At 41.0% G+C, this 27,508-nt stretch overlaps 1 protein-coding gene and 1 long non-coding RNA gene across 2 annotated transcripts; both read right to left on the bottom strand.

Moving 5' to 3' along the window:
- Positions 1-302: 302 nt before the first annotated feature.
- On the bottom strand, positions 303-1,383 carry LOC110535658 (uncharacterized). The gene is made up of 3 exons (XR_002475288.3): positions 1,271-1,383; positions 628-687; positions 303-525 (listed from the first exon to the last, which is right to left on the bottom strand). It is a non-coding gene; the product is annotated as an uncharacterized LOC110535658 (long non-coding RNA).
- Positions 1,384-4,612: 3,229 nt separating this feature from the next.
- LOC110535657 (uncharacterized) lies at positions 4,613-20,840 on the bottom strand. The gene is made up of 2 exons (XM_021620788.3): positions 20,536-20,840; positions 4,613-11,088 (listed from the first exon to the last, which is right to left on the bottom strand). The coding sequence occupies exons 1-2, from the start codon at positions 20,729-20,731 to the stop codon at positions 9,800-9,802; spliced, it is 1,485 nt and encodes a 494-aa protein (XP_021476463.1). The 5' UTR covers positions 20,732-20,840; the 3' UTR covers positions 4,613-9,799.
- Between the last annotated feature and the right edge of the window lie 6,668 nt (positions 20,841-27,508).

The raw sequence follows: 27,508 nt of genomic DNA, 5'->3' as shown, positions 1-27,508 counted from the left end.
ACACACATGAGCCAGCCAGCCAGTGCACTGTATTATATTATCACTAATTGCACGGTTCGAATCTTCTACTGGACCAAAAGTTTAAACCTTTTGTAGGCTAAATGTCGATCCCAAGTTTCGGTTCCAACGGGTCATTGCTTTACTAAAAATGTCATCTTTGTTGTAAAAAAGTAATTAGATAAAGGATTCACATGCAAGTATAAATTACTGCTAAAGGACACTGGGACCAATAATTATAATATACTATTTCTGGAAGAGAAACAATAGAGAAACAATAAAAGTAATAATTTGCAGACCACAAGTTGAACACCACTGGTTTATTGGACACACCACCATGATAGACCCAACTCAAACCAGCAACACAGTCCTTTAATAATCTCCCAAACTCTGAATAGCGTTTACAACTGCTGATATTAAAGCATTTACAGCTGCTGATAGGGTTGTCTTCTCCGTGTTTGCAAAGGGTCTAGGAGTGGGCTCCATAATGGGCTGAGTACCTGTGTATACCAAACCCTGGGACGTCTCCTGGAGTAAAATATGTGACAGTCGTAAATATAAAAACACAAATGTCAAGTCCTTTAATCTACAATGCATAGTTACACTCACACACACCAAAAAGTTACTCACTTGTTCCTGTTCTCCAAACCCATCTACATTTTCAAGGGGAAACCTGGAACCTTTTGGCCACTGAAATAATGTATTATAAATATTAATATTAGCCCATTCATCACTTATCAGTGTCGTTGTATTTTAAATAACACAACGTGGTAAACATAGCTCCTTTGACTAGGGTTAATCAACACCCATGAACCACTGATTTTTATTTGTATAAGAGTATGAATTCCCGTAACTGTGTGTTTACCCTGTTTCAGGAAGGCCATTGACACCAGACAAAGCAAATATTAAACAACTCCAAATACACTTTGCTGTGTTCTCTAACAAAACCCATTGAACATTTTATGAGATGAAATTATGCCTTTATCCTCTCCATAATCCCAAATTATATAATTTATGACGTTTCCATTTTTGCAGTGTCCATTATGATCTTTACTGAAGTAGCTTGATGAATGAAGCAACTAAACATAGGAACTCAGTGTTCAAAAAGTGTTGACTCCATTCACTCCCGAGTTTATTTGATCAAAATGATCTGAGGATTATTGTATGAGAATTTATTCAAAACAGTCAAAAAAAAATCAAAGTTCTATAAGGAGTTCCTATAGGAGTTCTATCAGCCTATATTAGTATTCACTCAAAGAAAATGATTTCTTACCCGCTGTTTAGTTTGTTGAGGTTTAGGCAGAGCCAAGACAACAGCCAGGAGACTGAGTAGTATTATTCCTCTCATCTTCACTTTGTTCTTTATTCAGAGAGACCACAGCACTTTTCAGTTTTATAGCAATGGGGATGTCACATGGCCCATAGAGGGCGTGTTCAAAATGGGCTGTCAATTTTGACCCTTTACATCAATGATGGTGAAAGTGACTTCCACGTCCAATAGTTCCATTGGACATAGCATAAGCACATTGGCATACACTGCCATCTTTCTATATTTTGGCTTTGTCCTTACATTTAAGTAGCCATCACAACTTAATCTCAGTTAATTGAATCACTGCCCCATGGAATAGTTCTGAGTTTGTAATGTCCCCCCTAAAATGATTACATTTATTTGATCATTTATCACAAATGACAGTGCAGATGATGATTCTGCACAGAGGAAAAATTACACTGAACAAAAATATAAAACGCAACATGTAAAGTGGGCCTCGGGATCTCGTCACGGTATCTCTGTGCATTCAAATTGCCATCGATAAAACACAATTGTGTTCGTTGTCCGTAGTTCATGCCTGCCCATACCATAACCCCACCACCACCATTGGGTATTCGTCCACACACGCAGTCTGTGGTTGTGAGGCCGGTTGGACGTGCTGACAAATTCTCTAAAACGACAAAGGCGGTTTATGGTAGAAAAATTAACATAATATTCTCTGGCAATAGTTCTGGTGGACATTCCTGCAGTCAACATGCTAATTACACGCTCCCTCAAAACATGAGACATCTGTGGTATTGTGTTGTGTGACAAAATTGCACATTTTTAGAGTGGCCTGCACAAGGTGCACCTGTGTAATGATCATGCTGTCTTTTTAATTGTTGGTACTTTTTACCCCCAATGTCGTAATATCCAATTGGTAGTTACAGTCTTGTTCCATCACTGCAACTCCCGTACGGACTCGGGACCGGCGAAGGTCCAGAGCAATAAATCCTCCGAAACACGACCCTGCCAAGCCGGACTGCTTCTTGACACACTGCTTGCTTAACCCGGAAGCCGTGTCAGTGTGCACTGCGCCTGGACCACTACAGGAGTCGCTAGAGCGCGATGGGACAAGGACATCCCTGCTGGCCAAGCCCTCCCCTAACCTGGACGACGCTAGGCCAATTGTGTGTCGCCTCATGGGTCTCCCGGTCACGGCCGGCTGCGACACGGCCCGGGATCGAACCCGGATCTGTAGTGATGCAGTGCCTAAGACCGCTGTGCCAAATATTCATGCTGTTTAATCAGCTTCTTGATATGCCACACCTCTCAGGTGGATGGATTATTTTGGCTAAGGAGAAGTGCTCACTAACAGGGATGTAAACAAATTTGTGCGCAACATTTTAGAAAAATACGCTTTTTGTGCGTATGGAAAACTTCTGAGGTCTTTTATTTCAGCTCATGAACCATGGGACCAACACTTTACATGTTGCGTTTATATTTTTGTTCAGTGTATTAAAGATGCACTATGCCAAAATCGCTCTGCCAATTCCTGGTTGCTCTAATCATAATAGTTAGCCTTCAGTTTATGTAACAAAACAAGTAGTCATTGTGTTGAGAATTATTGTACCATCTAAACTGCTGGGAAATATCTTTTCCATAATCAAAAACATTGTAGTTTCAGCTGTTTGAGGTTCGTGTACAGAACCGAAATGAAAAGATCCACAAACAAAACTTAAAACCAGGAAGCATAGAAATAGCGCACATAGAACATATCTAGCGCTTCTTAGACTTGCTTTCAATGAGAATGAAAAATCTATAACTGTTAGAATCTTGACTAGAACCCCAAAATGTGATCATATCACTTCAGTGCTAGCCTCTACGCTGGCTTCCTGTTAATAAGGCTAGGGCTGATTTCAAGGTTTTACAGCTAACCTAAAACATTTTTTACATGGGCTTGCTCCAACCTATCTCTCCCATTTGGTCCTGCCGTACATACCTACACGTACTCTACGGTCACAAGACTCAGGGCTCCTTATTGTCCCAGCTGGAGGCAGGGCTTTCTCCTATAGAGCTCCATTTTTATGGAATGGTCTGCCTATCCATGTGACAGACGCAGACTCAACCTTTAAGTCTTTACTGAAGACTCATCTCTTCAGTAGGTCCTATGATTGAGTGGTCTGGCTCAGGGGTGCGAAGGTGAACCGACACCCTTGCTGTCTTTGCCTGGCCGGCTCCCCTCTCTCCGCTGGGATTCAAGTTAATCATTAATATGTTGGATTCGTCTCAATCTCAACAAAAAATCTAAGTTAAATAGGACTAAATCAAACTTTATTAAAAAAAATAGTGTCACGCCTGCTCCCACTCTTCCCCCCTGGCGCTCCCGAGCATTGCGCACTCCTGCCTCCATCATTACGCACACCCGCCTTTCCACCGTCCCTCGCGTCAGCGATTATTGGACTCACCTGGACTCTATCACCTCTGTCATGACCTTCCCTATATGTCTGGTTCCCCGCTCTGTTCCCTGCTTCAGCATTGATTGTCGTATGTCCTTGTTTACACGTGTTCTGACGCTGTGCCTGTCTTGTTACCTGTATGTTCCTGATTAAATGTTGACTCCATGTACCTGCTTCTCATCTCCGGCGTCGGTCCTTACAATTAGATTTGATGTAGTGCTATTCTTTTAACTTAGATGTTTGGTTGAGATAGAGACATGAATCCAACATATCAATTATTCATTTGTAGACAAACTGGAATTAAAGCCAGACTAAGTCAGTGGCACAGATGGATCTATCCAAGCAGAAGATACATCTCCTTTTATTAATTGTTGATATTTGGTTGTGTTGACAACCAAACACAATTCAATATTACTTTTGTAATACATTAAATAGCATAAAGTTAAGGCTGTCTTACAAATGAATGTAACATTCAACCTTCAAATGAGTAACAACATCCATGACCACATGTTTTATGTCTTCTTATGTAATTATATAAAGTGTGCATGTTCAAGGTTACTTTTAATGCAATCTCAACTGCAATCCAGGTCATTTGGTTCTGCTATTAGATGAAGCACAGTCATAATATCTGTTGTATAAACCAAAAAATCACACATTGTTTTTCCATTGGAATTTGGTTGTGCTTTTAGATGGTTGAAAGCATAGTGATGACATTGGAAATTCAACTAACTTTTGGCTGTCTTTTCGAGTGGGTGAATATAGGTTGCAATCTCTCATCGATCAACGTCTTAACCAAATATTACCCAATTATGCACATTTAAGTGATGTGGTGTGCCCAGTGGGGTGTGGAATTTCTGTGAAAATCAAATTTGCACTTCCACATGTGAAAAACGAACTCAGATGGTTGTAATTTTGCATCCCATGTTGTCACATTTATTTAGCATGAGATCATGTTTTTACATGTGTAGTTTCATGTTATCACATGTTGCTTTTACATGTTGTCACGCTATTACATTAACTTCACATGCGATCACATGCGATCACATTTGAAACACATGTTATCATTTCATTTCAGGTGAGTTTTTTTGTAAGGGAAATGTCCATGTGAGGAGGGAGAGAGCGGATGCATCACAGTCATAGGCAGGGGTCTGGTCTTGAAGCAATGATGACTGTTGTCCAGAGCCGTTACACAGTGCAAAGTCTGGTCTCTGTAGCCGGTAGGTAGCTAGCTACTCCTCAACCACCACTGATCACTTAGCACACACTTGGGTGATGCCCTGGCAGTGGAAGGCTCAGCGGTAGTCCAAAGTAGCCTTCCCGAGCATTTGCGCATACCTCTGCCATCTCTGCTTGTACCCTTGCTTTGGCCTTGTCCGCTCAACCTCAACATTCAAATCAAAACATAACATGCTACCCAGTTAGCTAGCTTGCCAAACCAACCATCCATCTGACTTGCTTGACAGATTTAAAATGCCATGGTGGCTTTAATATTTTATAATTATATACACTCAATGGACAGTTTTTTTAGGTACACATCTAGTACCGGATGAGACCCCCTGCAACCATGAAGGGATGCACCTGGTCAGCAACAATGTTCAGATACACGTTGCTCAATTGGTATCTAGGGAGTGAGCATGTGCCAGGAAAATGATTCCCCACACCATTACAACACCACCACCAGCCTGTACTGTTGACATCAGGCAGAATGGGGCCATGGACTCATGCTGCTTATGCCAAAGCCTGACTCTGCTATCAGCATGACACAACAAGAACCGGGATTCGATGGAACAGGCAATGTTTCTCCACCCCTTTATTTCCCAGTGTTGTTGATTGCGTACTCACTGGAACCCCTTCTTCTTGTTTTTAGCTGATAGGAGTGGAAACTGGTGTGGTCATCTGCTGCAATAGCCAATCCGTGACAAGGACTGACAAGTTGTACATTCTGAGATGCCTTTCTGCACACCACTGTTGTACTGCGCCATTAATTGCCTGTTGTGGCCCGCCTGTTAGCTTGCACGATTCTTGCCATTCTCCTTCGACCTCTCTCATCAACGAGCTGTTTTCACCCACAGAACTGTTTGTCGCACCATTTTCAGTAATCCATAGGCACTGTTGTACGTGAAAAGCCTAGCTGTTTCTGAGATACTGGAACCAGCGCACCTGGCAACGACGATCATACCACGCTCAAAGTCCCTTAGCTCACTAGTTTTTCCCATTCTAGCATTCACTCGAAACAGTAACTGAATGCCTTGATGCCTGTTTTATATAGCAAGCCACGTCCACGTGACTCACTGTCTGTAGGAGCGAACCATTTTCGTGAATGGGGTGGTGTACCTAATAAACTGGTCACTGAGTAGAACAAAAACAAAAAAAAACGTTTTACAGGAGTGATGCTGCCTTTATAGCGCCATAGGGCTTGACCAATGGTAGGGTGGGGTTGGCAAAATGGGTTACCTTTGAGCACTATCTCCTGAATGTTTTGGCATTCAGGTCCAAAAAGCTTTCTGACCACTTCCACCAAAGGCAAACATGTATGGAAAGTTTTGTTCAAATCAAATTGGAAGTGGTAAAAAAGGTGTTTTGAATTCATATAGAATGACCCTATTATTTCATATTCAGTCAGGGTTCCAGGTACAGTACATAGTTTAACAACATTTTCATTGATCATCGCATACTGTATATTATCATAACATTACTAAACATCAAGATAGTTATTATCATATCATAACCATTGTCATAATTCTCATGATTGTATAGGTTGCGAAAAGAAAATAACCTAGCCAGTCATCAAACCATATCATCAAGATGGCATTGCTTTTGAAGCTCTTTGAGACTCTTCTGTAAAGTTGTAATGGTTTTATTCAGGGCTTTCTTTCCCATGCGTTTGAGATGGACAAATGTAGCTGGCTCTACGCGACCGATGTTGCGGAATGTGGTTTCATCTTGACACTGCACTTACTTAATAGGTCTTAAAATGTCAGACAAACTTTGATTCACTACCTGGTTCAGCAGGTTTAGGAATATATTAATACCCACCTTAAAGCTGCAATTCAAAAAACAACAAAATGTGGTTCCCGTTCCATGTTTTAGTAAACAGCTGAGAGATGGGGCTAGAAGAATGTTGGCTAGCTCCTCTCAAATACCTAGGCAGCACTATAGATACAAAGACTGACATCCACACGATCGTTTTTAACATATTTGGAAGCTATTCAGTGCTTGTTTTCATTCTTGTTGTTTCTATACGACTGAGTAATAATACCTTATATTTTGGAATATGATAGCGTAAGATAGTTGTGCATTCATAAGTTGGGTCATTAATGAATTCCTGGGCATTTGCACCCTACACCTTTGTAACCATGAAAAACACTTTAAAATGACAAATAGTCACACATCATACATGTGTTTGTTTATATTGAACTGTTTATCAATGATAAAACACAATGCAAGTCATTTATACTGCAAAACTATAGGATTATGCATTGTTTAAAGAATTTGGCTAGTCTCAGTAGTAACATGTTTGGGGGATTTAGAGATATCTATTATTTTGAATGCTAGAAATTAAACCAAAGTATTTAATATATTTATATATAGTGCCTTCAGAAACTATTCACACCCATTGACTTTTTCCACATTTTGTTGTGTTATTAAGTGGGATTAAAATTGATTTACTTGTCATTGTTTGTCAAAGATCTACACAAAATACTTCAATGACAAAGGGAAGAAAAATTTAAATACATAATACCTATTTTTTTTAATGTAAAAAGTATGACAAACAAAACACTAATATATCTTCATTCGATAAGTATTCAACCCCCTGAGTCAATACATGTTAGTCACCTTTGGCAGTGATTACAGCTGTCAGTTTTTCTGGGTAAGTCTCTAAGAGCTTTCCACACCTGGATTGTGCAACGTTTGTTTGCCCAATACTTCTTTCAAAAATGATTCTTAAACCTCTGTCAAATTGGTTGTGGATCATTGCTTGACAATCATTTTCAGGTCTTGCCATAGATTTTCAAGCAGATTTGTCAAAACTGGAACTTAGCCATGCGAGAACATTCACTATCTTCTTGGCAAACTACTCCAGGTTAGATTTGACCTTGTGTTTTAGGTTATTGTTCTGCTGAAATGTGAATTAATTTCCCAGTGTCAGGTGGAAAGCAGACTGGACCAGGTTTTGCCTGTGCTTAGCTCCATTCAGTACATTTATATCCATAACATTATGCATCCACCACTATGCTTGCAAATATGGAGAGTGGTAGTAACGTGGTAGTAATGTGCTGTATTGTATTGGATGTGCTCAAAAATAAACATTTGTATTCAGGACAAAAAGTGAATTGCTTGCCAAATTTTTTGCAGTATTTCTTTAGTGCCTTGTTGCAAACAAGATGCATGTTTTGGAATACTTTTGTTTTGTACAGGCTTCCATTTTTACTCCTGAATGTATTTAGGCTTGCCATAACAAAGAGGTTGAATACTTATTGACTCGAGACATTTTCAGCTTTTAAATCCACTTTGACATTATGGGGTATTGTGTGACAAAAAAAGTTACATTTAATACATTTTCTAAGTTGTAACACAACAAAATGTGAAAAAAAGTCTAGGGGTATGAATACTTGCTGAAGGCCGTGGCGGAAGAATCAGAATTAGTTAGGTAACATAGATAATTAAGATGTCTTATCTGCATATGCTTATATGATATGCTTGTTATTAGAATGTATCCGTTCGGACTCTGGTGATGGCAGTTGCACTTCCTCCCTCAGCTGGGGCTCTGTCACCTGGGGCCCAGAGGGGAGAGGTCAGACTTGTCTTTCACATGTCCCTGGTGCTATGCAGAACATCATAAAGAGAAGAGGAGAGGAAGGGAACATTGTCTTCATATGTGAATGTGTCTTTACCTATTCTTAAACCATGTGAAGGGATGGCGTGATTGATGGGGAACCAATTAGTTGTCTCTACAATGTCTGTGCGCCAGTCATTCCCTCCTTTGGCCTTGGGGGAGATAAGGTTTGAGACAACAGATGTGTGGGGTAGTGTTGTGGGTAGTGTCTGGAACCATTGTATGACATCTCTGATGTTGCACCTATCCTGGGATAGTGTATGACCTAGAGGCTCACTCCCCTCAGTGAACTTGTCCAGGCGTGTGGTCAAGAAGAGGTTTTACTTGAGATGCGAGTATCTGGAGTTGACAATTGATTTATGCCATAGAATGAGTTGGTGTTTTTGTGCTATAAAGTACCAGGAATGAGATGGGAGCCTCATCTTAGGGGCCAAACTGAACGATAAGAACAGAATTTCTAGCAAATGCTATCTGGCTGCAGGATACTCCATTCTCATTTATCAAGTCTCACCTTGTGACCCGTTCCACACATATGTTGTTTGTTATGTAGACTAGGGGGTGGATCTTTGCTATAAAAGATTTCAGTAGCCTTTGTGTCGTGGCTCTCAAAGAATCATCTGAGGGTGGTTCGTCGACCAGCCACCGCTATTACAGAGCTCTCACTAATAAAGATTCAGTTGAAGTATAACTCTGACTTGTGTGATAAGTCTGTCTCTCCTCATTTGATAATACAGAAATTAACCACCACAAGGTACTGTAGATCAATAATAATTTTGTTAACCAATATAACATGTGCCCCTCAGGTTTTTGTAATTGGTGTGAACACCTTGGAAATTACATTAAGGGAAAAATTATTAATCATGTATTATTTTTAAAGGGTTAATGACCTTGGATTTTCAAATCTGTGGCCTCAATTTCAGAAATTCCTCATTGATCTAAAATGTATCCTTGGTGTTGCCATCACTGGTGTTACTACTCCTACTGGTGGCAGACTTAATTATCACAATAAGCTGCCATATTAGTTTATTTAGAATGGGAAAATGTACCTAAATACAGTACATTTAAATAAATACATTTTCCACCCAAAATAAAAATGTTCAACAATCAATGAGTAAGTTATATGAATTGAAATGACCATTGAACAGATTCCAAGATTGCGGAGTGTACTTTTTTACCAAGAGCATACTTGAGTGGTATGTCCTCTTATTAGTCTCTTCCATCTAACTCATTTTACACAAGGGGCATTGTTTCTTGTTCTTAGTCATTGTGAATACTTATTCTGTGAGTTCGCAGATGTCTTTTCAGACTTGATGCTAACTTCAAGTGAGTTCCACACAAATGACATTGAACTCCCTCCCCTGTATGAACCTTCATATGCGCAGTCAGGCTTCCCTTCAGACTGAAGCATTTGCCACATTCATTGCAGCGATGTGGTTTCTCCTCTGTGTGAGTCATCATATGCTTTGTAAGGGTTCCCTTGTCACTGAAGCATTTGCCACATTCTTTGCACCGGAATGGTTTCTCCCCTGTATGAGTCCTCATATGCAATATCAGGCTTGCCTTTATGCTGAATGATTTTTCACACTCTTTGCACGGATAGGATTTCTCCCCAGTGTGATTTTGCTGATGGAGTTTCAGACTTCCTTTTGTTGTCAAGCATTTTCCACACAAATCACATTTAAAAGCCGGCCCTGTATGAGTACCCATATGATTTTTCAGGTTATTCTTGTGATTGAAACATTTGCCACATATGGTACAGCAATGTTGTCCCTCCTCCGTGTGAGTCTTCATGTGGCGGATCAGGTAGCAGTTCAGGACGAAACCTTGTCCACATATGTCACACATGTATGGTCTCTCTTCACTATGCCTATTTTTCCCATGCATTTGTAGGCCACGCCTTGTCACAAAGCATTTTCCGCAAACGTCACATGTCAGATTAGGCAACTCACTAGTTTCTTTCCTTGGCCGTCCTCTTGGTCTCTCGTCAAGATGGCGATTTTGTCGATGCCTTTTCAGACTACGTGCTGTCGCCAAGCATTTTCCACACACATCACATTTCAGGTCAGGCAACTCACGGTTTCCTTTCTTTGGCCGTGCTTTCGGTCTCTCTTCACCGTGCACATTTTGTTGATGCCTTCTCAGACCACCCGCTGTCGCAAAGCATTTTCCGCACAAGTCACAGTTCAGATCAGGCAACTCCCTGGCTTCTTTCCTTGGCCGTCCTCTTCCTCTCTTTGATTTAAGAGGAGTTAACCGTGACAGTCGTATTCTATTCTCCACTTCATCCTCTTTTACATGATCACTTTCGTCGTTGTCACTCTCTGGATTTACTTCAGATGGGGGCTGATATTCACTGGTTGAGTCGGACTCTCTGTAGCGCTCACCATCAAATTCTGTTTGGTTCTCTACAGTTGTAATGTTGATAGAGTTCCATATAGACTCTTCGGCATCAGACTCCACGGGCCCCAAACTGGCGCTCCATTCCTGCTCATAGTGCTGTTGCTCAGGGTTAACAACCTCTCCAGTGAGAGTGAGCTGCTGGAGGTCTGGAGGGAAGGAGAAAGGAAGACATTTAAATGAAAACACAAATAGGACTACTATACGCATACGATGGGGCTTCAAAGTCTGGATCATCCAATTCATTAAAAACACGTCATTTAAGATATATCTAAAAATTATATTCGGATTTGTGAATTAATTTACTTATAGCTGATGCATATTACTTGAAGTTCTCAAAAAGTTGCAAAAATTGTCATGTGAACTACAACTCCCACAAGTTTTGTTCGTATGCTGGATTACACGTCACACTTGAGTCGCTTGAGCTGAACACTCACATGTAAGGACCACCGCTGGTAAGAATATACTATAAGAACATACTATACAGATCATTTCTGTGTTTTATAGTATGCATTTATCGGATGCAATATTTGTCAATCTTTAGGGCGTTTTTGATTTTACCCACACTAACGTGACCTAAGAGGTGACTGAAATAGGGAACAGCTTTGCAAAGAAGTGACTGAAATAGGAAACAACTTATTTTTTTTTCCTTATTTTTTTATTACAAAAAACACAAGGAAGGGGTAACATTAAAGTATTAGAACATGAAGGACAATCAATACAGCATCAAGACACTATCAAACATGCATCAGTCTTTGCACAACAGAGGCATCCTTATGTGTGAGGGTGCGTGTGCAAGATAGTGATATAAAATATATGTCAGTTTCCTTTTCATGATCACAATCTTGTGAAACCCGAACCCTCCAAGATCCCCCCCACAGTTCTCCAATAGCTGTCCAATAGCTCACCCATTCGAGTCCCCTGCCACAGTCCCCCCCCCCCCCCCAAAAAAATACAACTAATTCCATTCCCCACCCCCAAAAGCCCCCAATGCACCAACAACCAAGAGAATGAACTAAAGAGAAAAAAGGAAAAGACAGAAGAAAACAACAATGCAAAAAAAAATAATTAAGCAAAGGACATCAAGGACAACTGAAATCATAACAGCAATGCCTACTTTATGTTTGTGTGCATGTCTGGCAATTACATGTATTTATTTGAATGAGAGTGTGTGTATATGCATGTGTTCAAACACCTGCACGGCATCAGCCTCAGGCAATCCGGCATTAGTTGTAAAAATACTGCCACTTAGTGTCATTCAAATGTACTTTTTGATGTTTTATTATGACTTTTTTTTCCTCCTTTATCTCTTGACCATCATTCTCTCTCTCACACAGCAACTCCACTCCCATTGTCTCCAATTCCACATCCCAACCCTCAGCTTCTCTCAGCCCATCCCATCATTCTCTCTCTCACACAGCAACTCCACTCCCATTGTCTCCAATTCCACATCCCAACCCTCAGCTTCCCTCAGCCCATCCCATCATTCTCTCTCTCACACAGCCACTCCACTCCCACTTGTCTCCAATTCCACATCCCAACCCTCAGCCCATCCCATCATTCTCTCTCTCACATAGCCACTCCACTCCCACTTGTCTCCAATTCCACATCCCAACCCTCAGCTTCCCTCAGCCCGTCCCATCATTCTCTCTCTCACACAGCCACTCCACTCCCACATACCAACCCTCAGCCCATCCCATCCATCTCTGCTGGCCACTCACTTCGTGTTTCTACACAACACATATCTTTCAACTATGCTATGATGTTTAACGTACAATTTCAATCTATCTAATCGAATCTACAGATTGCGTGTTGAAGATAAATACTTTTACTAAGAGTATTAGCATATTAGTTATTGACTGACCCGGTCTCTCCAGATCTCCTAACAGTACTATTTCTAGGGTTCAGCCATTCCTGAACCTGAGACCAGAAACAGGCTATGAGAAAAAAAATCCAGGAAATCACATTGTAGGATTTTTAATGAATTTATTTGCAAATTATGGTGGAAAATAAGTATTTGGTCACCTACAAACAAGCAAGATTTCTGTCTCTCACAGACCTGTAACTTCTTCTTTAAGAGGCTCCTCTGTCCTCCACTCGTTACCTGTATTAATGGCACCTGTTTGAACTTGTTATCAGTATAAAAGACACCTGTCCACAACCTCAAACAGTCACACTCCAAACTCCACTATGGCCAAGACCAAAGAGCTGTCAAAGGACACCAGAAACAAAATTGTAGACCTGCACCAGGCTGGGAAGACTGAATCTGCAATAGGTAAGCAGCTTGGTTTGAAGAAATCTACTGGTGGGAGCAATTATTAGGAAATGGAAGACATACAAGACCACTGATAATCTCCCTCGGTCTGGGGCTCCACGCAAGATCTCACCCCGTGCGGTCAAAATTATCACAAGCAAAAATCCCAGAACCACACGGGGGGACCTAGTGAATGACCTGCAGAGAGCTGGGACCAAAGTAACAAAGCCTACCATCAGTAACACACTCCACCGCCAGGGACTCAAATCTGCAGTGCCAGACGTGTCCCCCTGCTTAAGCCAGTACATGTCCAGGCCTGTCTGAAATTTGCTAGAGAGCATTTGGATGATCCAGAAGAAGATTGGGAGAATGTCATATGGTCAGATAAAACCAAAATATAACTTTTTGGTAAAAACTCAACTCGTCGTGTTTGGAGGACAAAGAATGCTGAGTTGCATCCAAAGAACACCATACCTACTGTGAAGCATGGGGGTGGAAACATCATGCTTTGGGGCTGTTTTTCTGCAAAGGGACCAGGACGACTGATCCGTGTAAAGGAAAGAATGAATGGGGCCATGTATCGTGAAATTTTGAGTGAAAACCTCCTTCCATCAGCAAGGGCATTGAAGATGAAACGTGGCTGGGTCTTTCAGCATGACAATGATCCCAAACACACCGCCCGGGCAATGAAGGAGTGGCTTCGTTAGAAGCATTTCAAGGTCCTGGAGTGGCCTAGCCAGTCTCCAGATCTCAACCCCATAGAAAATCTTTGGAGAGAGTTGAAAGTCTGTGTTGCCCAGCAACAGCCCCAAAACATCACTGCTCTAGAGGAGATCTGCATGGAGGAATGGGCCAAAATACCAGCAACAATGTGTGAAAACCTTGTGAAGCCTTACAGAAAACGTTTGACCTCTGTCATTGCCAACAAAGGGTATATAACAAAGTATTGAGATAAACTTTTGTTATTGACCAAATACTTATTTTCCACCATAATTTGCAAATAAATTCATAAAAAGTCCTACAATGTGATTTTTTCTCTCATTTTGTCTGTCATAGTTGAAGTGTACCTATGATGAAAATTACAGGGCTCTCATCTTTTTAAGTGGGAGAACTTGCACAATTGGTGGCTGACTAAATACTTTTTTTGCCCCACTGTAGGTAGCCATATTCCTTGGGTATTGTGACAACCCTCCCATTCTGTCTGCCGTATTCTCTCTTTGTTCTTGTTTCCTTATTAGGATGCTGGTGGGCGGAGTTGGGAGGGTCGTCAGCTACATCGGAAACACCTGGGCCCGGTGTCTCCCAGGATACACCACTTCCCCATTCATTCCCCATTCATGGAGGAGACTCTCTCCATGCAGACACCGTTACAGATTGTGTTGTGTATCTTGGTGGCCTTTTGATTGTTTGCTTTGGCACCTCCAACACCCTGCATTATCACATTCATGCAAAAGACTCACTTACACTACTGATTACTTATTACACACACCATTGTATATTGTACTTAGTTTACTTTATTCAATAAATATATGTTTTGTTACTCCTTATCTCCACGTTGTCTCCCTTTTGTTACGGGCTTTGAGCCGGTTCGTGACAAGTGGGAGCTCATCCGGGATATTTGAACGTATTGTTTTGGGAGACCGTGGTGGTACGTGTTTGGTTTGCATATTTTGTTTGAGTTTGATAGGCTCAGTATTGGTTGCCTTTGTTGTTTGGTTTGTGTGCAGCTTTGGAGAGAGTATAATGGTTAGTTTCCAGGCCCTGCCTAGCCTGGAAACTCTTGTTCTACTTTCTGTTGGGACGTCAGTCTGAGATGAGTAATCGGCTGTGTACCTCGGTGGGATATTTGGGTAGGGTAGTGGAACTTGCTACCCGGAACTATAGCCTTTTTCCCCTGATAGGGTTAGAGACGTGTTTCATTTTTTGGAATATGTTGGGCATGGTTAATCTTTGTTATTTTTGTGTGGTGTCTGTGGACTGAGCAGTTGTCTCGGGGGCACATCCGTGGCTTGGTGGAATTTGCCAGCATGCTGGGGAGTTTTTCCTTGCCAGCGGGCTACAGTGCGTAAATTCCCACCGCAAATCCGCACGAAGACTAGGGTTGAGTTTTTGTAGGTTTTGGGGAAGCTCCAAGTATCTCATCTCTCTTCTGTGGTGCTCAGGGTGATTGTCATTTCTCGGGTTGTGGTCTGGTGTGCTCAGCAGAGGGGAAGAGTGAGAATTGTTTGTGTGTGACTATGGCGTCTTATGTAGATGAGTTCATTCGCTTTCCATCAGAGGAATTGTTAGAATTAGGTACTAAAGAACAGCTGGTGAAGGTCACTGAACACTACAAGGTTGAAATTAGTGATAAACGTCTAAAGAATTTTATTAGGTGGATATTGAAGGCCAATCTGATGGAGAGGGGTATTTTTGAAGTTACCACTGGGCCAGCCTCTGCTGAGGACTCGCCGTTTCCCCATAACGTTACAATGGCCATTCCATCGGTTAGTCCTAGTAGTCTTCTTTTTGAACAGCAGAAAGAACTGCTTCTGTTACAGCTGGAGCATGATCGTGAGAAGCTAGAGCATGATCGGCAGCATGATCGTGAGAAGCTAGAGCATGATCGTGAGAAGCTACAGCATGATCGTGTAAAGTATGAAAAGGAATTGGCATTTAAACAAGATATGGAGCGTGCTAAAATCAAGTTGCAACAAGAACGGATAGAGTTAGTTAGGGAAGGAAAGATCTCAGGGGAGAGTTTGTTCTGGGAAGGTGATCCAGATTTACCTAGGGGTCGTTCCTCTTTTGGTCGTGCCCCAGACACATTTGATATTGTTGGGAACTTACGGTTATTGCCTCAGTTTCATGAAAAGGACCCTGAGACATTCTTTTCGTTGTTTGAACATGTTGCTGATGCTAGGAGTTGGCCTGATTCTGACCACACTTTAATGTCGCAGTGTGTGCTGACTGGTAAAGCGCAGGAAGCATATTCGGCTCTTAGTGTACACTACAGTGGTTAAAACAGCTGTGTTACAGATTTATGGATTGGTCCCTGAGGCTTACCGCCAACGATTTAGAACTTTAAAAAGGGATGATAAACAGACTCATGTTGAGTTTGCGCGACAATTATCTTTACAGTTTCATCGCTGGTGTTCCGCCTCTGCAGTTGTGACTTTCCAAGGGCTGTGTGATCTAATTATGTTAGAGCAATGTAAGGATACAATTCCTGATCGTATTGCCACGTATATTAACGAACAGAAAGTAAAGAATGTCGCTGAAGCTGCGGTTTTGGCGGACGAGTATGTGTTGACTCACAAAAGTGTCTTTGCAGAGCCCCGTATTCGGAAAGAGTGGGGGCGCTCGGATAGATTTGGGCTTCGCTCACCCACTTTGGTTCACTTCGCTCACTTTGGTTCACGGGCAGAGTTCTATTCAACTAGGGTTGAGCCTTGATAAAATGCAATCGTGTTCATTGTCTGTAGAATATGCCAGCCCATTCTTAACTGACTTGCCTTGTAAATAAAGGTTAAAAAAAAAATACAATACAAACATAGGACATCACTACACGTCTATATTCACTGTAGAAACATAAAATAACATTAAAAATAAATCACAAGAATTGACTTTCGAAAGTTAAAGTACCTAAAATGAACAAAATAAAGGCCAGGAGTTACAGTTGTACAAATCTATGATAGAGTTGTAAGAATACAGTTTTTTTTTTGTTATTGACTAATTCTAGGGATTTTATTAAATATTAGATTTCAAGTGGAAATATATTGCATTTGGGGACAGATTTCAAATATTTGTTTTTGTGTATATAACATTTACCAAAGAGATTGAAGAAATTAACGGCCAGTGAAAGTGCAGGGCGCCAAATTCAAAAAATCAAAAATCCAAATTAAAAATCCAAATTAAAAATCCTCAAGCATACAAGTATTTTACACCATTTTAAAGATACTATTCTCATTAATCCAGCCACCGTGTCTGATTTCAAAAAGGATTTACAGCGAAAGCACCACAAACGAGGTCACCACCAAGCCACAGAAAAAAACGGCAATTTTTCCAGCCAAAGAGAGGAGTCACAAAAGGCAGAAATAGAAATCAAATTAATCACTAACCTTTGATCTCCATCAGATGACACTCATTGGACTTCATGTTACACAACACATGTATGTTTTGTTTGAATAAGTTCATATTTATATAAAAAAATCTGAGTTTACATTGGCGAGTTACGTTCAGTAGTTCTAAAACATGCGTTGATATTGCAGAGAGCCACATCAAATTACAGAAATACTCATAATAAACATTGATAAAGATACGACTATTATACATGGAACTTAAGATAAACTTCTCCTTAACTCGCTCCAAAATAACTTCACAGTCACACTCATAAAACATGTGTATAATAGTTTCCCCTACCTTATCACAGAAAAGGCATATGTCCTCTAAATCCATGAATTTAGACAACAAGTTAGGGGAAAGGGGATACCTAGTCAGTTGTGCAACTTCAACTGAAATGTGTTGAATGTGAAATGTCTCTGAATCAGAGAGGGTGCTGCCTTAAATCGACCTCCACATCTTCAGCGCCCAGGGAACAGTGGGTTAACTGCCTTGCCCAGATTTTTACCTTGTCAGCTCACGGATTCGATCCAGCAACCTTTCAGTTACTGGCCCAAAGCTCCAAGTTGGCTACCTGCCGCCACCCAAGTTATTGTAAGGGTATGTTTTGTGCAAGATTTTTGTGAATTTCTTTTACTTTATTTGATATACAAAATTTGTGAGGGAGCAACCAAGCTTTCTGCCATTCAATTTCAATAATATATGCGCTCCAGAAGAATTTCATTAATTAAGTCCTGAAGGTGTTGCTTTGCATATAGAATTCAATTCTTTATACATTATTACATTTGAACTTACTCAACCGGTTGTCTGTGAGGTAGAAATTTGAGACAAAATATCCAAAGGAAAGTATTATTTACCCAACTGTTTAGAGCGCTGGTACTGCCTTTGAAATTTCTAATGCCTGGCATATGCGCAAAACCATGTAAACACCTGCAAGACTTCAGTTAGTAAGCATGCATCGCATAAGTACATTGCATGTACTTACGTCTTTTGCATGTGCCTTAGATAATGAACAAACACATCTTGATTTCCACATACAGAGACCAGCGTTTTTGAAGTCGGTTGAACCTATTTGAATCTAATTTAAAATACTAAAGAAATCCCCATCAAAATCCGTCAGTTTAAGCTAGAGCTGTTTTTTGTTGTTGCATTAGATGCATCTCTGATTTAGAGCAGTTTGCTGATGAAAAGTGCCAATAGAAAGGTGCAGCAAGCTCATTGATTATGTTCACATGCAAACTAATAATTCAATATTAAACTGATTATGGCAGTAGGCCGAGTATGGCATTAGTCATGGTCATTTCTCTGTAAAAGGACACATGAGCACCAACGTTAACCTGTTCATAGGATCATGTCAAATTGTCTGTCACATGAAAGCTAAGAGTATTTTTTTAAATCATAGTTGGGTCTCCTGCTACTGTTCTCCCTTCCACTGGCATACTGTTATGTTAAGCCGATAACTATTTTTTTCTCTTATTTGAAAGTCAATGTAAGATTGTGAAAAGTCTGGACAACGCCTCCCTCTAGCCTCTCTCTCTCTCCTATTAATGTCACCTCTCACAGCTCTTACTGACACCTACCCATGAGCCCTCTCTCTTTCCATTTACTGTAACCAGCATCCTTACCCACTGAGCACAGTTGACACTGGACATCGAAAAATAGTCTAAATTTGGTCAGTCTGCCCTGGTTTCAGCGTCCACAGACATCTTTTTTTTTCTCTCTCGATCTGGACCAGCCCTGATTTCAGTGTCAACAGACATCTGGACTGGCCTTCATTTGGTCCAAACATAGACGTCCGGACTGGACCAAATCTGAATCAATCATAGACGTCTATGTTTCACACGTTTGGACATTACAGTACAGTAGAGCACAGTGAAGAGAAGTAGAGTATAGTTCAGTACAGTACACAGTAGAGCACTCTAGTTGAGTACACTATAATGTGCTAAACTATACTGTACTCTACTATGTGACATTCGTATCCATAATTATGCATTTCTGTGTAGAATAGATCAGGGACCAATGATGAAATTATCTTACCGGGTGTTAATCCACTTCACTTAAACTTCGAAATCAATGGTGTGTGTTTGGCATACATTTTAAGTGAAAAATCTAAGTCTCAGAGCAATTCCGTAACCGTGGAATTGCCCTCATGTAAACACCTTACTCTGCTTATCTTAATCGGCGTAAAGTCATAATTAGAAGTAAGTATACGCATATTATCAGGTTTTCTGAGCAATCTTTCAAATGATTGGGACCAGCTGAATTGGAGTTACAGAGGTGTGCATGCGACAGCAGCGCAAGCCTCCCTCTTATGATTTGCCAAGTAAAAAAGGTTAAATAAAAAAATAATATAGAAAATAAATGTGCAAGTGAAGTGAGTTCAGAAAAACTTAAAAGTATGCATCGTAGAGAAGTTTTCAAACAAACAAACTTTATGTCCAAATTCAATCACATGGGCTTCCCAAAAATAACATGGTCACAGTGGTAGAACGATTATTTTGATTTTGTCCATTCATCAAAATCCCTGTTTTCAGATGTGTCCATGTAAACAAGATTAGGGAAATCGTTCTGCTAACACTTTATTTTAAATGTCTATAATATATGCCATTTATACATGTGTAAACCATGTATTAATCATTACGCTCACATTAATAAACCATTTACTAATCATCAGTAAAGTATTGTTGCAGTCCCTAATCTAAAGTGAGTGCTATTATTACTTCATAAATACTTTCTAAATCTTTTCGAGTGACAAGTGTAATGTCTCACAAAAAGATGGGCATGCCATTGGTAGACATTCCTGCAGTATCTTACTATAACATTAACAAATATGGGACGAATGATTAATAAAGTGTTAATATTATTCTCGCAAAGCATGTAGCCCTAAACGTTGAAATCAAACTATTATATTAAACGGACTATTCACAATAATGGCATCATTGAGTGCATGTAACCGTACTCAGTAGGCTGGTTTCCATTGACCCAGGGTAATTCGACAAAAAGCAATGTCGCAACAGGTATATTGTTAACTAACAGATTTAGGAGACATTTTCTGAAGATCGACAACAACAAAAAAGTTTCCGTTGGACAGGGGTGGATTTTTCTTTTTGTCGAACTTTCTTTATTGCGGCCAATGATGGAAGCAGTGTTTTTCGAATAAATTATGATTGCCGAATACTTTTTTAAAAAGGTTGTATTAGGCGACAATGTAAAATGAATGTCAAATAGAGACGTCACATACCTGCTAATCTACGCAACTTTATCTCTGGCTTGAAAACCAAATCCAGCAGTCTTCGTAGACGTGCATTCGCTCGTTTCAAACGGTAGATTTCTTCCTGGTACTCTGCGATCGTTTTTTTAACTACCACGGATATCTCCAAAGGAACTGCTGTTAATGTTTCGTTGAGAAACACATTGTTCTGTTGTAGTTTAGACATTTTTGGGAGAAAATGGATGGCTGGAGAAAAAAAATGTAGTTATTTTGCTGACATTACTACGGATCCGTGCTCGAGAAACAGGAAATGTCTTACAGAATGACTTCTTCTTAAATTTGTTTGGCGGATGGCAACCAACTGAAAGGTGCCTACTGCCTACACCCCCACCTACTGTACTGGAGTGTGAATCCGGTCACCCCATACATAAAATAACACAGTGCTGTAGGTATTTGAATTTAAAGGCAATGTTCCCATGTTAGCGGAGAGTGCATCCACAATAAAGGCTGCATTTGTCAATAAATACTGCATTTGTCGGCTGAATAGGAAATTACCTTATCGTGCAATCTATAACGCTTCAGCGATACAGAGTGAATCGAGCCCTTACACTTGTTGTTGGTATTCATCTTCCTCAGAGAGGTGCATCATAATATGATATTATCTGTACTCTGATGTGGCCGGACCAAATTGGGGAGATCTTGTGGAATGTGGCCTTCACTGGCCTCTGCTACTTCTTCCCTGGACTCATCGTCATGCTCAGCTACAGCAACTACTGCAGGTAGGATGGCTAGGCTGTTGTTTGACGCCAGTCAAAAACTTGGTTGCATTGCCAGATTGACTTACATTGACTAATTTATGTAAATACGTGGCATAAATAAGAACAACATGTTTTAAGAAAAGTGGTTTGGATGTCTGCACACTTTATTAACATGCATTGTTCACTAATGTTCATGTCAGGTGGTGATCAAATTATATTTTTAAAAATCATTTTACAAGTGTCTTGACTTACTGTGCTTTCAATGTGAACAGTATTATCCAATAAAATCAAATGCGATTGGTCACACACACATGTTTAGCAGATGTTATTGCAAGTTTAGTGAAATGCATGTGTTTCTAGCTCCAACAGTCCAGTAATATCTAACAATTCACAACAAGACACACAAACCTAAAAGTAAAATAATGGAATTAAGGAATATACAAATATTAGGATGAGCAATGTAGGAGTGGCATAGACTAAATACAGTAGAATAGAATACAATATACATATGCAATGGAGTAAAGCAAAAATATGTAAACATTATTAAAGTGACTAGTGTTCCATTATTAAAGTGACCAGTGATTTCATGTCTATGTATATAGGGCAGCAGCCTCTAAGGTGCAGGGTTACGTAACCGGGTGGAATCTGCCTAGTGATGGCTATTTAATGGTCTGATGGCCTTGGGATAGAAGCTGTTTTTCAGTCTCTTGGTACCAGCTTTGATGCATCTGTACTTACCTCGCCTTCTGGATGATAGTGGGGTAAACAGGCAGTGGCTCAGGTGGTTGCTGTCCTTGATGATCTTTCAGGCCTTCCTGTGACATCGGGTGCTTTAGGTGTCCTGGAGGGCAGGTAGTTTTCCCCAGGTGATGCATTGGGCAGACCGCACCACCCTCTTGAGAGCCCTGTTGTGCAGTTGCCATACCAGGCGGTGATACAGCCTGACAGGATGCTCTCAATTCTGCATCTGTAAAAGTTTGTGAGGGGTTTAGGTGCCAAGACAAATTTCTTCAGCCTCCTGGGGTTGAAGAGGTGCTGTTGCGTCTTCTTCACCACAATGTCTGTGTGGGTGGACCATTTCAGATCGTCACTGCACCTGTACATAGCCCATCTGTAATTAGCCCATCCAACTACCTCATTCCCATACTGTTATCTATTTTATTTATTTTGCACCCCACTATCTCTACTTGTACACTCATCTTCTGCACATCTACCACTCCAGTGTTTAATTGCTATATTGAAATTATTTCGCCACTATGGCCTATTTAGTGCCGCTATCCTACCTCATTTGCACACACTGTAAAGACTTTTTCTATTCTATTATTTACTGTATGTTTGTTTATTCCATGTGTAACTCTGTGTTGTTTGTGTTGCACTGCTTTGCTTTATCTTGGCCAGGTCGCAGTTGTAAATTAGAACTTGGTTCTCAACTAGCCTAACTGGTTAAATAAAGGTAAAAACATTTTTTTTAAATGTGTATGCTGAGGAACTTGAAGCTTTCCACCTGCTTTACTGTGATCCTGTCGATGTGGATAGGGGCATGCTCCCTCTGCTGTTTCCTGAAGTCCATGATCAGCCCTTTTGTTTTTTCGGCATTGAGTGAGAAGTTCCTGGCACCACACTCCCAGGGCCCTCACCTACTCCCAGTTGGCTGTCTAATCATTGTTGGTAATCAGGCCTACTACTATTGTGTCATCTGCAAACTGATTGAGTTGAGTTGGAGGCGTGCGTGGAGGTGTTGTTTCCTACCTTCACCACCTGGGGGCGACCCATCAGGAAGTCCAGGACCCAGTTGCATTGGGGGGGTTCAAACCCAGGGCCCCGAGCTTAATGATGAGCTTAGAGGGTACTATGGTGTTGAATGCTGAGCTATAGTGTGTCCTATTGATTCCAGAGGCAGGTAACATCAGTGTGAACACCATGTGCTTAACAGCTTTGTGGGTTCAGGGCTTTACATGATCTGTAACTATAAAAAAATAGATGCCTAATTGCAGAGGGCTTAAACATTAAAAACATACCGCTCCACAGGTCATGGAAAACGATTCACCTGAGCAAAGACAGAAGCCAGAAGCCCAAGACCGCAAAGGTCAGACTAACTAAATGTTCTAGTGACACCAGAAACAAAAAGCAATGAAAGGGCTTTATAAATGGAGATAAAGGACAACCTTTTATCGATTTGCCTTATGTGTTAGGTCATATTTTTTTGTAATAAATATTACACCATTTAGAAATCTATAAGAACATACCAGCTAAAAACAGAACTGTAGATAAGGAATACGTAAAGATACACTACTGAAGTACATTTGAGTAATTGAGTATTAAACCACAATCCTTTGTTTCATGTTAACACATTTTTGCAATATTCAAGCTTTGGATCATGGGCATTGGGTGGTGTGCCCCTTTTCTGTCCATTGAGGTAGTTTCTAGACAATATTCTGTCCATTAAGGCAAGTATGGGTAACTGCATACGTGGAGTGTGTCTGAGTGTCCATTGTGAAATAAGTGGGTGTATGGAAACATAACAGATAATTGGGTAGATCAGTTACCACTCAAGGCCGTTTTGCGTGGCTTCTTCCTGCTTCCTTGTAGCATTTGATCTAAGCTGGCTAGGCAGGATAGGATAATTAATGTAGGAGATTATGAGAATTTACGTAGCAAGTTAGGATAATTAACGTGGCAGGTTAGTGCTTCATTCTATAGCTAGAGGACTACTGAAATCTCCAGGAGTGAGAAGTATCATTTTTGTCTTAATCTGTTGTTGTCTAGTACTGTCTTTTTCCTAGTTAGGGCCATCTACTTCAAGTGCTACCTGTCTTTCCAGTAACCTACTTGGTGTGTGAACTGCTGACAATTTGCAGATGATTGTTGACACATCAACCAGGATTTGGGGGCAGGGCAATTTGTGACTGTTGATTTGGTAATCAGTGGGGCAGGGGAGTGGTTTCTCCTCTCGTAGGCAATCAGCAATTAGTACCGGGAGGCGTGCCTTAAAAAAAAGTCAGTTAAGAACACATGCTTATTTACAATGACGGCCTACCGGGGAACAGTGAGTTAACTGCCTTGTTCAGGGGCAGAATGACAGATTTTTACAATGTCAGCTGGGGATTCAATACAGCAACCTTTCGGTTACTGGCCCAACGCTCTAAACCCTAGGCTACCTGCTGCGATTACAGCTCTCCAAGGCAATTAGTGTTAGTACTTCAGTCTCCCCTGTTTTCTCAGCGGCGGTCACGTTGCAAAACTAAGACCGTAGCAGAAACAAAGACGGTTCTGACATGATGTTCTGTGGAGTTATTCAAGGAAGGAAAGTGAGGAAAACTCCACACCACTCTCACTCTCTCGCTTTACAGATGCTCCCCGCCACTCGGTTGCAACCCTTCTAATTTAGTGTACCCTGATTGCACAACCCATGTGAAATTCCTGGTCTCTGGCAGCATTTGGAATTGCCAATCTGCAGTCAAGAACACCAAGTTCATATCAGCCTATGCTGCCCTTCAGGCACTGGACTTTTTGGCCCTGATGGAGATATGGATCACCCCAGAGAACACTGCTACTCCACCTGCTCTCTCTTCATCTGACTATACTTTCTCTCAGTCCGAGAGCTTCTGGTGGTGGCACAGGGCTGCTAATTTCTGGAGATTTTATACTTTTTCCAAAACCTGTCAAACTCTTCAATTGAATTCTATGCTGTCACTGTCACTTGTCCACTCAATCTTAACAATGTCAAGCTCATCTAAAATCAAATCAAATTTTATTGGTCGCATACACGTTTAGCTGATGATATTGCAGGTGTAGCAAAATGCTTGTGTTCCTAGCTCCAACAGTGAAGTAATATTCACAATACATACAAATATAAATGTACTGTATGTATATGTGTGATGGGATGTATAGACATTATGGACAGGATGTGTATAGAATGTAGTATATCTGAAGACTGTTGATAGAATATATGTACAGCAATAGTTGAATAGGATGGACTTGACTAGAATACAGTATACATATGAAATGGGTAAAAACAGTATGTAAACATTAAGGTGACCAGTGTTCCATGTCTATGTACAATGCCTTAGGAAAGTATTCAGACCCTTTACTCAGCACTTTAAGCACCTTTGGCAGCGATTACAGTCGAGTCTTCTTGGGTATGACACAACAAGCTTGGCACACCTGTATTTGGAGAGTTTCTCCCGTTCTTCTCTGCAGATCCTCTCAAGCTCTGTCAGGTTGGATGGCTAGCATTGCGGCACATCTATTTTCAGGTCTCTCCACAGATGTTCGACGGGTTCAAGTCTGGGCTCTGGCTGGGCCCCTCAAGGACATTCAGAGACTTGTGCCGAAGCCACTCCTGCGTTGAACGGAGCAAAGTACAGAGAGATCCTTGATGAAAACATGCTCCAAAGCACTCAGGTTTTCAGACTGGGGCGAAGGTTCACCTTCCAACAGGACAACAAACCTAAGCACACAGCCAAGACATCTTTCCCTCAATCCTGACTTGTCTCTCCCAGTCCCTGCCACTGAAGAACATCCCCCACAGATGAATGCTGCCACCCCCATGCTTCACCTTAGGGATGGTGCCAGGTTTCCTCCAGATGTGACACTTGGCATTCAAGCCAAAGAGTCCAATGTTGGTTTCATCAGACCAGAGAATCTTGTTTCTCATGGTCTGAGACTCTTTAGGTGCATTTTGGCAAACTCCAAGCAGCCTGTCATGTCTTTAATTGATGAGTGGCTTCATTCTGGCCACTCTACCATAAAGGCCTGATTGGTGGGGTGCTGCAGAGATGGTTGTCCTTCTGGAAGGTTCTCCCATCTCCACAGTAACTCTGGAGCTCTGTCAGTGACCATCGGGTTCTTGGTCACCTCCCTGACCAAGGCCCTCTCGCCCGATTGCTCAGTTTGGTCGGGCCAGCTCTAAGAAGTCTTGGTGCTTCCTGACTTCCTCCTTTTAAGAATGATGAAGGCAACTGTATTCTTGGGGACCTTCAATACTGCAGAGATTTTTTGGTACCCTACCCTAGATCTGTGTCTCGGCGCTCTACAGACAATTCCTTCGACCTCATGGTTTGGTTTTTGCTCTGACATGCACCCTCTGTGGGACCTTATATAGACAGGTGTGTGCCTTTCCAAATCATGTCCAATCAATTGAATTTATCACAGGTGGACTACAATCAAGTTGTAGAAACATCTCAAGGATGATCAGTGGAAACAGGATGCACCGGAGCTCAGTTTCAGGTCTCATAGCAAAGGATCCGAATACTTATTTAAATAAGGTTAAATATTTTGCAACAATTTATGAAAACCTGTTTCCGCTTTGTCATTATGGGGTATTGTGTGTAGACTGATGAGAAAAAAAACATTTAATTCATTTTAGAATAAGGCTGTAATGTAACATAATGGGGAAAAAGTCAAGGGGTCTGAACACTTTCACAAATGCACTGTAAATCGTTGTGCAATGTCATGGGTAAGCTCTGGCCATTGTCTTTCAGCTCGAAAAAGTGGATTTCTACTGGTGTGAGTGTTTAAGCTAGTTTACTAAACAAGAAAACAGTTTGTTAGGAAACAAAGATAGCTGGGAACTCAAACCAGAGATCGCAGCCCACCTTTTACACACTGCACCACCCTCAAACCTACCTACCACATGGTTTTCCCCCATTTGACTCTAACCTGTCACTGTTGCCCACTAATCATTTAGCTAAGAAGACATTAACCACACCTGGAGTCTAACCATTCAAACAATCTCATTTGTGCTAGCCTCATAACAAGAATGAAGGAGGAAACCTCCAGAGAACAAGAAGGAATGGGTTCACAGGAGCTTTTTGTGTGTGTGATGTTCCTCATCAGTTTGGACAGAATACAGTCGTGGCCAAAAGTTTTGAGAATGACATGAATATTAATTTTCACAAAGTATGCTGCCTCAGTTTGTATGATGGCAATTTGCATATACTCCAGAATGTTATGAAGAGTGATCAGATGAAGTCCCTCTTTGCCATGCAAATGAACTGAATCCCCCAAAAACCTTTCCACTGCATTTCAGCCCTGCCACAAAAGGACCAGCTGACATCATGTCAGTGATTATTTCGTTAACACAGGTGTGAGTGTTGACGAGGACAAGGCTGGAGATCATTCTGTCATGCTGATTGAGTTCGAATAACAGACTGGAAGCTTCAAAAGTAGGGTGGTGCTTGGAATCTTTGTTCTTCCTCTGTCAATCATGGTTACCTAAGGAAACCCGTGCCATCATCATTGCT

This window comes from Oncorhynchus mykiss, chromosome 11, assembly GCF_057628025.1.
Source record: "Oncorhynchus mykiss isolate SJ-2025 chromosome 11, ASM5762802v1, whole genome shotgun sequence".
In the NCBI taxonomy this organism is placed as follows: Eukaryota; Metazoa; Chordata; class Actinopteri; order Salmoniformes; family Salmonidae; genus Oncorhynchus; species Oncorhynchus mykiss.
Note: the sequence above shows the minus strand (reverse complement) of the source record. Positions and strands in the feature narration are given on the sequence as shown.